This window comes from Dermacentor albipictus, chromosome 8, assembly GCF_038994185.2.
Source record: "Dermacentor albipictus isolate Rhodes 1998 colony chromosome 8, USDA_Dalb.pri_finalv2, whole genome shotgun sequence".
Lineage (NCBI taxonomy): Eukaryota > Metazoa > Arthropoda > Arachnida > Ixodida > Ixodidae > Dermacentor > Dermacentor albipictus.
The window spans coordinates 1,808,502-1,822,013 of NC_091828.1; the positions used below are offsets into that span (position 1 = coordinate 1,808,502).

The following is a 13,512-nucleotide window of genomic DNA, read 5'->3' on the forward strand; positions in this document are numbered from 1 at the left end:
AGGTGCTTGCTCTAGAGTTTTTTTTTTTTCACTGCAAAAACGCACAAACCGGATGTGCCTTTCCGTACAATAGTTAGTGAAAACAACTGTTGGCAGGTTTTGGTTAGCCGCTTTTTGCAAAAACAGTTGATGCATTTAACTATTGACGATCCTTATGGCATAAAAGATTCTTTCGATGTTGTTTCCTTTCTGGAAGACAACCATTCAGTAGCCGACATTTTTTCTGTTGACGTCGAAGATCTTTACTATTCGAGCTATTTCGCAGTGTGATGACGTGCTTCGAAGAAAGCGGCGAGGTAGATTTTCGCAATGTGACCGGGTTGCCTTCGGAAAGTTTCATGTCCCTTCTCGAATTTTACTTAAGTGCAACTTTTATCCAGTTCGAAAATAACCTTTTTATCCAGAAAAATGGTGTGTGTATTGGTTCATGTGTGGCGCCTGCTCTTTGTAATATTTTTTTATCCTTTGTCGACCGCGCTCTTAAAAGTGCCTTAAACAATGACTCGGTTCAAATTTTTAGATATGTTGACGATTTTCTTGTTGTGATAAAACAGACTAACAACGAATGCTCCGTGACGGTAGCTGATATTTTAACTCTGTTCAATGACAATGGCAAAGGTTTAACTTTCACACATGAGCTATCTAGGGACGGTAAACTCCAGTTTTTAGATTTGCAGCTATCCTTACAAACAGGCCACGCCTTTTGGATGTACTCGCCACGTGCACGTAAGGAACTTTTACCTTACGCGTCTGTGCACTCAAACACTGTGAAACGCGCTATTGCTTTGATGTGTTTAGAATCTTCCTTAAAGAAATCTTGTCATCACTCTGCGAACATGAGTTTCATTGCACAGTTAAATAGGCTGCAGTCTGCTGGTTACCCAAGTGTGGTGGTGACGTCAGTCTCGGAGGTTTTGCTTCAAAAACTGAAAGGGAAGCGGCACAAGAGTAACTGCATCACACAAAAGAAGAGGCCTGAAGTTGTGCCATATTGCCACAGAGTGGCTCACAATCTAAAGAATGTCGCCACTAGATACCAAATTCCGGTAGTGTTTTCCGCTCCTCAGAAACTGTCAATGTTGTGCAACCATATTTCTAAAACAAGTAAAAAACCTGATTGTGAAAAGAACCACGTGAAGTTTGTAGATTGCAGAGTCGGTGTGGTTTATAAGATTCCCTTGTCATGTGGCAAAGTATATGTAGGGCAGTCAGGCCGCTGTGTGAACGAGCGCCTTAGAGAACATGAGCGATCCATACCAACAGGCACAGGTTCCAATTTGGCTCTGCATTGTAAAACATGCAAGTGCAAACCCCTTTCGTGATACCACGATTTTGAAGATGAGCCGTGACACCACCGCCCGAGAGTTATCGGAAGCATTTTTCATTCGGTCATTGGGGTCACAGTGCATTAGTGTGCCTTCCTTAACCTTGTACAGCGCTGAATTTGGTTTTTTTGGATTCTGTCGCATGAGTGCGCTCTTGGTATCGGATGTTGGTGGCTCCACCGCATGGTGCTCATGCTCACTGCGCATGTTCCTCTTGTTTGAGCGGTCTATAAAGGAGTGACGCAATAAAATGATGTCAGTTGAGAGTAGCGCCTTGTCCTGTCGTCTTTCTTGTGTCTGTCGTTTCGCGCTAAACAAAGTATTCATGGATTCGCACCAACTAGCCCGCCAACGCATTGTCCTGAACATCATATGCCTTGGCAACTTTGTTAGCAACGTCGTGCACAGGGGAATCTCAGTTGAAAAAACTCCCCATAGCAAAACTCCCGATATTTTAACATCTTTTCCTACCTCAATATTCTTATCACCGAAGTAAAGTTTTAAGCAATGATAATTTATTTTACGAATTGGTTTGAATAGGACACCATTTGTTTTTGCAGCATTGATAACCAGAGAATTCGTCCTACACCAATGCATTTGTAGTGTATGGTTTAGGTAGATGTTGAATAACACGAGGCCTAATACACTGCCCTGTGGAACGCCAATACTCGTTTCTTATAAGAAGGCACTTCTATCTTTGATGCTTACGCACTGGTTTATGTGTTTTAGGCAATATTTAATGAGATTAGGTCAACACCACTGCAAGCGTAGTGCTCTAGTTTAGTAAACAGAGCTGCGTGGAGTATTTTATCAAACGCCTTTGAAAAATCAATATAAATACCTAATGTCAGCATTTTTTATTCAAAACGATTTAAAATTATTTCTTTTTGTGCTTATAAGGGCTGTTCAGTTGATAAACCTTGTGGAAAACCATATTGTTCAGCCACGAACAGATAATACCTGTGGCAGAAAGATATGATTTGCTTGCTGATAACTTTTTCCAACCATATTGAAGTAACAGTCAATATAGCGATTGGTCAGTAGTTTCAAAAATCATTCTTATTACCTGATTTGTGAAACACGCTAACTTAAGCGTGCTGCATTTTCTCAGGAAGAACTCCTGTGGACAGGCACAAAGTAAATAGAAAAGTAAATGTAGGTACTAAAACGTCTAGCACGTAATCACCTGGCCTAAATTGAAAGTCATCAATATCGCGCCTTTTGGTGTTCTTAAGACCCCTAAAAGTTGAATACACTTCCTGGAGAGTGGTTGGGTCGAGAAACGCAGATTTCACATTTGGTGCGCCCGTATTTTGCAATATGGAGTGCTTATTTGCAGCTGGTGTTCTACTTGAGACAAAAGTACTGAAATATTTGTTAAAACTATTTGCGAGGTCTTTATCCCTCAATATTTTGTTATGCATTACGAGCTCTAATTACTTAGTTTGGCTAAGGCCCGAACGTTGTAAACGAATAATTATCTGGCATAGAATATCAGTACGGCTTCTTGCTCTTTCAAATAGATTCATTTTTATTATGTAAAGTTTTGTTTAAGGAGATTTTTTTTTCAATTTATTGAATTCAGCCAAATCATTGCTGTCTCTAGTTTTGATCAAGCTGAAAAATATATTTTGACGGTCCCTATCAATGTACAGTTGCTCTGTTCCACCACATGTTATGCGCACGGAGTTTTTCTATGTGGGGAAGGCTCAGTGGGGTGCACAGTAACAACGTAAGAACGCGTCGTTCGTCTGCGGCTGCTAAAGCGGTATTTATTTATTTTCAAATACTGCAGCCCTATTCAGGGCTATTGCAGGAGTGGAGTACAGCAAACGCAAGAAACAAACAAAGGCAGTTGAACATAACAGATAAAATAAACAGGCATCTGCACAAGCACAGCCTCTCCAGTGCTACGCAACGGGCCGCTTCGCTCCCTTTGTTCGAACTCTCCGTGTCAGGCTTGGTGGTGAAGCATTGGACAACAGAACACGTATGGCAGAAGTGAAATGAAAAAATAAAATATATGCAGCAACTTAGAACTCGCAATTTCGCCTGAATGGTGAATCATCGATTGCGAAGTAAATTAGTAGACAGCTACATGAAGGATGGATAGTAGTTTTATCGGCCGTATAAACTTGTAAACATTCGCCTACTAACTAAATTACCAACCATGGTGTCACACATGCACAATCAAACATCAACAACATATCTTGCTGGATGACCGCACACATCGCTGTCACAACGCTGGAGGGAGAAAGCGCGGCAGCAGCGAGCGAATTGACCTTCGCGCTGCCTCTCGCTTCAGCGCTAACGAAGCGGCGAGAATAGAGCGCACGCCAAGCTGTTAGTCTTCGGTGCAGCTAGACTTTGTGGTCATCGCATTTCACTTCCAAGATGAAGCCCGAGCGGCGTATGGCGTGGCCGCCCCGCGTGTCGCTGCCGCCGGAGTGGAGCGCCACCCTCCCTCCCCCCTGCGCGGAACGGAAGACGCTTCCTCCCCGCTTTCATCCCTCGCGCCCACGAGCCACCGTCGTCGGGTCGCACGCTTTCACTCGATCGTGCAGCATACGGCGCGTGCATACGACGTCATGCCCTTTGGACTTCATACAGAACACCACGGTGATTGCGACGCGGAGGGCAGAAATACGCCTGGAGTTTCAACATAATTGCCGTCGGCATGAAAAGCGCCCATGACACGATTCGAACCCAGGACCACCCAACGGCGAACTCGACGCTTTTCAGCAGCGCCATACAGCCAGACGGGAAAGTCGGCTATTGCACCTGTTCTTATTGGCCGCTGTTACCATTCAATGTAGTGTTGAGGCTATAGTGAAGGGCCCCTTCAACATAGTCAGTTTGAAAAATTAATCAAGGGTATTTTTTCGTTGCTAACGCAGTAAAATAATCAGTTATAGCGTTCTTTTCAAGTTGTTACTATATGTGAAATACATATTGTACTCTTACCTTGCAAGCAGCAAGCCAGCGCTTCGTGCCTACCTTGACCCGCTTAGAGGCGTCCTTGTTGACAATTGTTAATACCAAGGTACGTGGGCGGGATATGAGCAATGTGTCGAGAGCAGCTGATATAAAGTTGTACGTACGTAGGTAGTATATATGCATACGCGTTCTCTTAGCACAGCAGTGGCGAGTGACGAATTACGGATTCAAACCAAACTTTGCGGGCGCTTTACGATTAACGGATGGATCTATTGGCTATTGGCCGAAGGCTCGGTTTCGAGGACTCTATAGCAGCGTCAAAATATTAGCCACATGGCAGAGACGTAGACTGGCATTGAGCTGTGCCGTCTCTACCCAGCGTCCATCTTCCAATCGCGCCGGTCAGCAGCATGGCCCGCCTGGAAACAGCGGCGGCCCCGTCCAGCAGCGTCTCGGCGGCGGGAGTGACGAGAAGACACATTCCGGAGAGCAGCCTGCGTGCCGGGAGAAATCACTCAGCGTCGTGGAGCAAGCATTGCTAGGTACGGCTTGAATTACTCACAAACGCTCACCACTGGGGCTTTGCAGTGTTGCTGCTGAGCTCCGAGTCGCCGTTTTGATGCCATGCCTTGGCGATCGCATTGCGCTTGGTAAACCCATCCTCATGTGTCGTCATCATATTTTAAAGCGAAAGCTTTACTACGCCAGCCAGGGAGCCATTACGGCTCGCAGCGCCGTATGCCCTACGCAGGCAGCCGTATGCCGCATTCCATATGCCATGCCGACGAACGACCTTGAGCCGCCGTTGCCTAGCAACGCCGCAGCTGCGCTCCAACAGATGGCGACGCCACTGCCGTCGCCGCTCGCTCTACCAGATGTGCTGCACTGAGGTAGAGGGAGAGGAGGTGTCGCCTCGCGGGGATATATATATATATATATATATATATATATATATATATATATATATATATATACATATATATATACACATATATATATAATGTGCTTCGCCTCACTGTATTTCGTCTATATAATTTAGTCGTTATGAAGAGCGCGAAAGAGACGCATCAAGGACAGAACGAAGCGAGGAAGAGGCAACGTGCTCAAGAGACGCCAGAAGAACGGGCCGCACGACTGGAGAAGCGTCGTAACGAAGATGCGGCTAGAAGAAGTCGTGCCGCGTCTCGGAGTGACTCGTCAACTGCGGAAGAGACGGCTTTTGCAGCTCTTGCTTTCACAATTCAACTAGGGTTAACCAGAGCTAAACCACAGGCAGTTTTTTTCCTTTATGAAGGCACTCTAGCGTAACAAAACAAACACGAATTAAAGACAACGCAGCATGGGTGCTACACTCGCAACTTATTGCGTGCCGACGCAGTGAGCAGAAGAAATAAAATGTACAATAGTAAGCATACATATAGTTTAATCACCGCAAAAAATAATTGAAAACGCCAATGCAAGGCACACATTAGAATCGATATGAAGTGATGACTTCGCGAAGCGCTTTCTTAAAGCTACAAAACCATTCAGATTCTGTAACGCTCATCGCAAGTTAGCGATACGAGCCAGGCCGGCAAATCACCAAGATGTTAGAACTCCCTCCACACATGCCCAACGTACGCGACCCTTGATTACACTGCCTCCGGTATCGGGACGCTATTCATAACGCCCTCTCCAGTATCAGAGAGAAAGAGAGAGATTGTGGCGAGCAAGATACTTTGTTTTCTGCAGCCTTTTAAGGGACCACGTCTCAGCACCTGCCCAAGTTTACTATTGAATCAGGACCGGCCCACCTTACTCGGCAAGCAGCCATTATAGACGACATGCCACATCCCGGGAAAGAAGGCATGTTTCAATTCAATAAATGAATTATGCGCGTGAAGACGGATATTTGCTGCGCTTAGAATATTTAGGCAGCTTTCCTTGTTTTATCGAATAATTTGGTTGACAACGCGGACGTCCATTGGCACCACTGTGGGTAGTACAGATACAGCTACATATAAATCAGGTAGCTTTGTGAGTGCTGTTCTTTGTATGGTCTCTTCGGAGAGATGGCAATGCTCATGGCTTCTCTGTAGTAGGGAATCTCGCTTCCTGATAGGCATGCCGCTGGAGCAATTCGTGCTCCTTTTCCTGACACCAAAGATATCGCGAAGTTGACTAGCACTAAATTCTTAACTATATTCAAGAATTATAATGCGAGCAAACCAAGGTACACAATCACAAGCTCTGATATAGGCAGGGAAAGGTGCGCATTGCTTTTAGTGCGAAGGCGCTACTAGCACATTAGCCTGGCTGTTGCCTCCCTATCGAACTTTTTTACGCCCGAAAACCGGCTGTGCACGCGCGCTTCGTGGGCACAGGATCTTCTCTGCTCGCTCAGAGAAGATGCGCCCGAACGAATTACATTCCACGTAAAGCAATTACAGACATAATTTGGGCTTTGTTTCCGGCGCAGATGTGGCCTTTAGGATTGGTGCTTGCAGCTGCGTTCGGTGGAAGATTATTGTTAGGAGCCGGCACAGTTGATGCAAAATCACACACATTTGTTAAGAAGGTGACGCTGAGAACGGGCAGAGCGAGGATCTCGTTGCGCCCAAAGGACGAATTTGCTGCAGGCGAATACTGGGGCCGTGTTCTTTAACGCTTCTCTCTTGCTGTTAGGTCTGGGTTACGTCACTCGGAGAAATAGTGAAACGTCACGGTGCAAGGTAGGCCAACGAACGCGCGGTGTTCTGCCGCCAGGTCACGTCATCAGTATGACACGATAATGTTAGAAGCCCGTGTCGCAAAAACTCATTTTGGGGTCGGATGTCGCTCGGCGAAAAGGCATTACGCACAACAACCACGCAGGACCTCCGCGTGGCGCAAAGATGTTACTGAATTGAATTCCTTAAAGTAACATGCGTCAGAAAAATCGTTAAGTTCAACCTAAACACAACCCACAGACACGAAGCGTCGTATTGTAATGTGAATACACCAAAAAACGTGATTCTCTTACGCAGAAACTCCAACACGAACCCCCTTTTCCGCCATTGCTACCATTCGCAGAGCGACTATGGCCAACTACCGGCGCGCGCAAATCTCAGAGATCATAAAGCCTTTGAGATTTGGTTCCTTGCAACACCTCCAGATGACGCTCGCCTCCGCCGTCCGCACTGAGGAATATGAAAGAAACTAAATGGGCTGGGAGAGTTTTCAAGTATTCGTAAAGGAAAAACGTTGGTTCACAGCGAAGGAAAAGAACTAGGAAGCTTACCAGCAAGTATGCGACCTGTATGGTGAGCGACATGGCAACAACGAACGTCAAGCGGAAAGTCAGAGAGTGTGAAATAATCTCATGGGTGGCGGCAATGGAAAAAAAAACCGGCCATGAGTCACTACTTAGAGGAAAAAAACGAAATCAGGCAAGAAACAGTTTACGATAACTCAAAGGGAAGCTGATTACTTTTCGAAGCGAGACCAGGATGCCTCAGAAATCACACTTATAAAGCGAGATATGAGAAGGAAGAAGAAGCATGTGCTTGCTGCGGTAAAGCTAGGGAAACGATGATGCATGTTGCATTGGAATCTGCCTAGCGGTCGATTTAGGAATCGCTGGCCTCGTTGAAGTCCTCGGTTTCAGTGAAAACTGGGGGAAAGTAAACTTGTCCGCAATATAATTTAGTAATGAGGAGGGAAGATAACCGACGGTCATTAAGGGTTACGGACTGGATTCCAAGGGAAGGGAAGCGTAGCAGGGGGCGGCAGAAAGTTAGGCGGGCGGATGAGATTAAGAAGTTTGCAGGGACGGCATGGCCACAATTAGTACATGACCGGGGTTGTTGGAGAAATATGGGAGAGGCTTTGCCCTGCAGTGGGCGTAACCAGGCTGATGATGATGATGATGATTGGAAGGCGGGTGGAAAAAAAGTAGGGAAACGACAAGCAACGGAGGCACACGAAAACAAAGTTCACAATAGGTGTTCAGAAACTTTGGTTATTGGAATTCATCATGGGTTTTTTTCTTTTTTTCTTAAAACAGGTATGACATTAGGCAATATAATGAGATCATGGTGGCGCAACCCCCCCCCCCCACCATTCGAAAGGAGACTCTCATAGCATCCATCCACCAGACACTTTTAGCGTGTCGGTATTCGGGCAAGCGCGGGCGGTTTTCCGGTTTAGCGGGGGCGCCAACCTGAGCGGCCCGATTGGTGGCGCCAGCTGGTGGCGCAAAGCTGAACCACACAAACACAGAGCTAATTACTATATTCTGCTTAGCTGCTGGCGTAAATTTTCGACAGTGGCGTAATCGTGTTCACAAATACGCCACTGCCAAAAATTTGCACGGGTGGCGAAGCAGGATATGGTGAGTTACTGCAGTTTTAGCTATGCGTTTGTCTGGTTGAGCTCTACAGCACCAGGCGGCTTCACCGCTCACGTTTACGCCCCGACCATCCGGTAATCCGCCCAAAGCGCTCCCGTTTACCGGAATAGCGTACAAGCTAAAAGTCTCTATCCATCCGTGGCCCACGCAAAAGGCCGCGTTTCTTCCAGAAGGCTCGCCTTTGTGCATAGTATTCGCCGTCACCGTTTCCCGGTAAACATTACGGTTACCTAAGCTGCAGTGGCCGGGAAGCGTGAGGAGCAGTGAGGGATTCGGAATTGCACTCTTAAAGCTTAAGGGTCCTCCCAATTTTTGTTTGTACTTTGGGGACGATGTAATAATGGACGGATGTTGCTAGTTTGATAACAAACATTTGTTTTGTAGACGTCATTCGCGCATTTATTTCCTAGTATTATCTGCGATCTTCCGATGCGGACAGCTGGTAATTTAATTTTATTTGCGTCTTACGTTATTTGATTTGGTCGCTAGGTGTTGCGCCATAAGTTAGGCGATCAATTTTGTGCGATATTCTGTAAACGGAAGGCTTAGGCAGCGATTGTCTACAGCTTTCGAGCTGAGATTTATTTGAAAAATACTATTTGCGTTGAATGGCAAGGGATGAGGAGCTGGGAGAAAGTTAATGTTAACAAGGGACTGACGCAGGGGTGCCTTTATCCACACTGCTTTTTATGACGTACATGTGAGGACGAAAGGGCGCTAGATGAAACTAATATCCGGTTTAATCTCTGATAGAAACAGGCGGGTACAGTAGTAGAGCAGGAGCTTCCAGGTTTGTTTTATGCGGACGATATTATATTGCTAGCTCACAAGCAAATTGATGCGCAACGTCTGGCTAATATCTGTGGACAGGAAGGCGATAAGTGAGATTTGAAATTTAGCGTTAGAAAATTACGTGGTCTGGTATTCACGAAAACAACGAACAGAGAGTGACACTATAGGGCCAGGAAATACCTCGGGTAGGGAATATAAATGCCTTGGTATATGGATAAACGAAGGCAATAGATGTATGGAAACAGCAAAAAACAAAGGTAAAGCAGAAGAGAAATGCGGCCATATTGAAGGAAACAGTGCTATGGGGATGCAATAGGTACGAGGTTCTCCGGTGTATGTGGAAAAATGCAATGGTTCCAGGGGTTCCAGGAATTATTTTTGCAAATGCGGTTGGTTCCTTTAAATCAGGGGTACACGCAGGACTCGATGGCAACCCAAGTTCAGTGGGATGCCTCGCATTGGACGCTCACGGGAAGACTTCAAATGAAGCTATGCATGGTGATTTAGGCTGGACAAGTTTTGAAGTGAGTGAAGCTCATAGCAAACTTGATTATGAAGAAATGAAATGAAAGTGAAAATGAAAGCTTATTTTCCATCTTGTAAACGACTGAGGAATATGAAAGAAAATAAATGGGCTGGGAGAGTGTTGAGGTCTTTGTACAGGAGAAACCTTGATTCACATTGGAGGGAAAAAAACTAGGAAGCTTAATAGAAAGTATGTGTCCGGTAGGGGGAGCAACACAGCAACAAAGAGCGTGAAGCGGAAAGTCGGAGAGGGTGAGAAAATCTCATGGGTGGCGGCAATGGAAAACAAACCTGCCATGAGTAACTACTTAAGAGGAGAAAACCAAATTAGGAAGGAAACAACTTATGATAACTCAAAGGGAAGTACATTACTTTTCGAAGCGATATCAGGATGCCTTAGAACACGTAATTATAAAGGGACATATAAGAAGAAAGAACAAGTATGTGCTTGCTGTGGTAAAGACTGGGAAATGATGCAGCTTTTTGTATCAGTTTGTGAAGATATCTGCCCAGCAGTCAATTTCGGAATCACTGGCCTCCTTGAAGCCCTTGGGTTAAGCGACAGCAGGGACAAGGTAGACATGTCCGCAATAGAGATTTGTAAGAGGCGATGGGAAGATTGGTGGAGGAAAAGTAGGGATACAACAAAACGGAGTTATACAGAAACAAAGTTCGCAATAGGGCATCAGAAACTGTGGTTATGGGAATTGATCGTGGGTATCATTTTGTTTTACTTTTTTTTCCTTTTAACATAGGTGGGACATTACGCAATATAATTACAGTTTTGTGGCGTAACGCACCACTCCGTTCCTATGATGATGCTCATGGCGTCCATCCATACAATCAAAGGGGTGCTCTCGGTGTAGGCCGCGGCTCCAATGGGATTTCGTTTCGCCGGTGCTGAGCTTCTTAGGGATGACGATTGCAGTGAGAGTTCCGTCCACAGATCCCACCACTTCGAGAGTCTTCCTGCGGTCAAGGAAGCGTTCTTCACAGCGGCGCTCTCCGGCATCGTGGGGAGAAATCGCACCCTCCTTTTAAAGTGAAGCTTTCTTTGCCTATTCGACTTTCGCTCTGCTGTGGTGCTGCTGTTGCTCCGGTCTGGCACACTGCCTCGGAGGCGGAGGGGGGGGGGGGGGGGGGGGAGTGCAGAGCCTGCATATACGTGGAAGGACCGTGAAAGAGAGGAAAGTAGCGGCGAAAAACTCTTTTGGACCGCACCGCGTCGAATGTGCTGAATGCCCTGTGCAGCTCCCTGGGCATCGCCGCATTAGTCTCTTGACAGGTGTAATTATCCTAGACATCCACCCACCACGTTTCCTGCTGTCACAATCATCATCATCACCAGCCTGGTTATGCCCACTGCAGGGTAAAGGCCTCTCCCATAATTCTCCAACTACCCCGGTCATGTACTAATTGCGACCATGTTGTCCCTGCACACTTCTTGCTCTCTCCGCCCACCTAACTTTCTGCCGCCCCCTGCTACGCTTCCCTTCCCTTCGAATCCAGTCCGTAGCCCTTAATGACCATCGGTTATTTTCCCTCCTCATTACATGTCCTGCCCATGCCCATTTCTTTTTCTCGATTTCAACTAAATGTCATAAACTCACGTTTGTTCCTTCAACCAATCTGCTCTTTTCTTATCCCTTATCGTTACGCCCATCATTATTCTTTCCATAGCTCGTCGCGTCGTCCTCAATTTAAGTAGAAACCTTTTCGTAAGCCTCCAGATTTCTGCCGTGTACCTGAGTACTGGTAAGACACAGCTGTTATACACTTTTCTCTTGAGGGATAATGGCAACCTGCTGTTCATGATCTGAGAATGCCTGCCAAACGCACCGCAGCCCATTCTTATTCTTCTGATAATATCAGTCTCATGACCCGGATCCGCGGACACTACCTGCCCTAAGTTGATGTATTCCCTTACCACTTCCAGTGTCTCGCTACCTATCGTAAACGGCTGTTCTCTTCCTAGACTGTTAAACATTACTTTAGTTTTCTGGAGATTATTTTTAGACCCACTCGTCTGCTTTACCTCTCCAGCTCAGTGAGCATGCATTGCAATTGGTCCCCTGAGTTACTAAGCAAGTCAATATCATCACGGAATCGCAAGTTATTAAGGTAGTCTCCATTAACTCTTATCCCCAATTCTTCCCAATCTAGGTCTCTGAATACCTCCTGTAAACACGATGTGAAAAGCATTGGAGAGATGGTATTTCTCTGTCTGACGCCTTTTTTATTGAGATTTTGTTGCTTTCTTTATGGAGGAGAACGGTGGGTATGGAGCCGCTATAGATATCTTTCAATATTTTTAAATACGGCTCGGTTAAAACCTGATTCCGTAATGCCTCCATGACTGCTGAGGTTTCGACAGAATGAAACGCTTTTTCGTAATCAATGAAAGCTATATATAAGGGCTGGTTATATTCCACACACTTCTCTATCACCTGATTGATAGCGTGAATATAGTCTATGGTTGAGTACCCTTTACGGAATCCTGCCTGGTACTTTTGTTGACAGAAGTCTAAGGTGCACGTTCCTGATTCTATTTGCGATTACCTTAGTAAATAATTTGTAGGCGACGGAGAGTAAGCTGATCGGTCTATAATTTTTGATGTCTTTGGCGTCCCCCTACTCATGGATTAGGGTTAGGTTAGCGTTCTTCGAAGATTCCAGTACGCTCGAGGGCATGACGCATTGCGTGTACAGGGTGGCCAATTTTTGTAGAACGATCTGCCCACCATCCTTCAACAAATCTGCTGTTACCTGATCCTCCCCAGCTGCCTTCCCCCTTTGCATAGCTTCCAAGGCTTTCTTTACTTCTTCCGGCGTTACTTGTGGGATTTCAAGTTCCTCTAGACTATTCTGTCTTCCATTATCATTCTGGGTGCCACTGGTACTGTATAAATCATTATAAAACTCCTCAGCCACTTGAACTATCTCATCCATATTAACAATGATATTGCCGGCTTTGTCTCTTAAGAGGAAGCTGAGCTCGGGTGTTCCTATCTAAATACATGTAAAAGGAGAATTCGTTTTTCTCGGCAACTACTGCACCAAATTCGTCGAGGTTTGTTGCATTTAAAAGAAAAGCTTAAAATCTAGTGACTGTTATTTTCACATGTTGGACCTTGGTGGTCAATATTTAATAAAAATTAGAAATATCGAAAGTTTTCGAGAAAAGAAACTATGAAGTGTGCATCCTTGTAACCCAACAAGGAAAAATGAGAATACAATTCTGTGAATTGCATGTAATAGTACACTTAAAGCGAACAAATGTGATATGTTATACATGAAAATAAAAACAAATTGTATTATAGAAATACAGCTTTTCCAGAACCTTTGTAATCAACGTAACATGTTTACGTAAAATGTAAGATGACATATAGAATTTTTCCCCTTTAAATGATCTAATGGATGCCGCTTACAGAACCGCGATATCTGTTCTTGACGCAGAGTTAAGTATTTGTAAACTTCATGCTTCAATTCTTTTCACACGGTCGAATATTTGAATATGATTTTAACAGAATTCAAGCCCTAAATCGTAATTCCGCTTCCAGCAGT

The 13,512-nt window shown here is 45.2% G+C and overlaps 1 protein-coding gene across 3 annotated transcripts in view; it reads left to right on the forward strand.

The window, feature by feature from the left end:
- The window catches only part of LOC135911567 (MIF4G domain-containing protein A-like), a 90,870-nt gene that overhangs the window by 47,650 nt on the left and 29,708 nt on the right, over positions 1-13,512 (forward strand). For all 3 annotated transcript variants that reach the window (XM_065443891.2, XM_065443892.2, XM_070523040.1), the window contains exon 4: positions 4,642-4,804. In XM_065443891.2, coding sequence (XP_065299963.2) covers positions 4,642-4,804 — 163 coding nt within the window. The remainder of the gene's footprint in view (positions 1-4,641; positions 4,805-13,512) is intronic.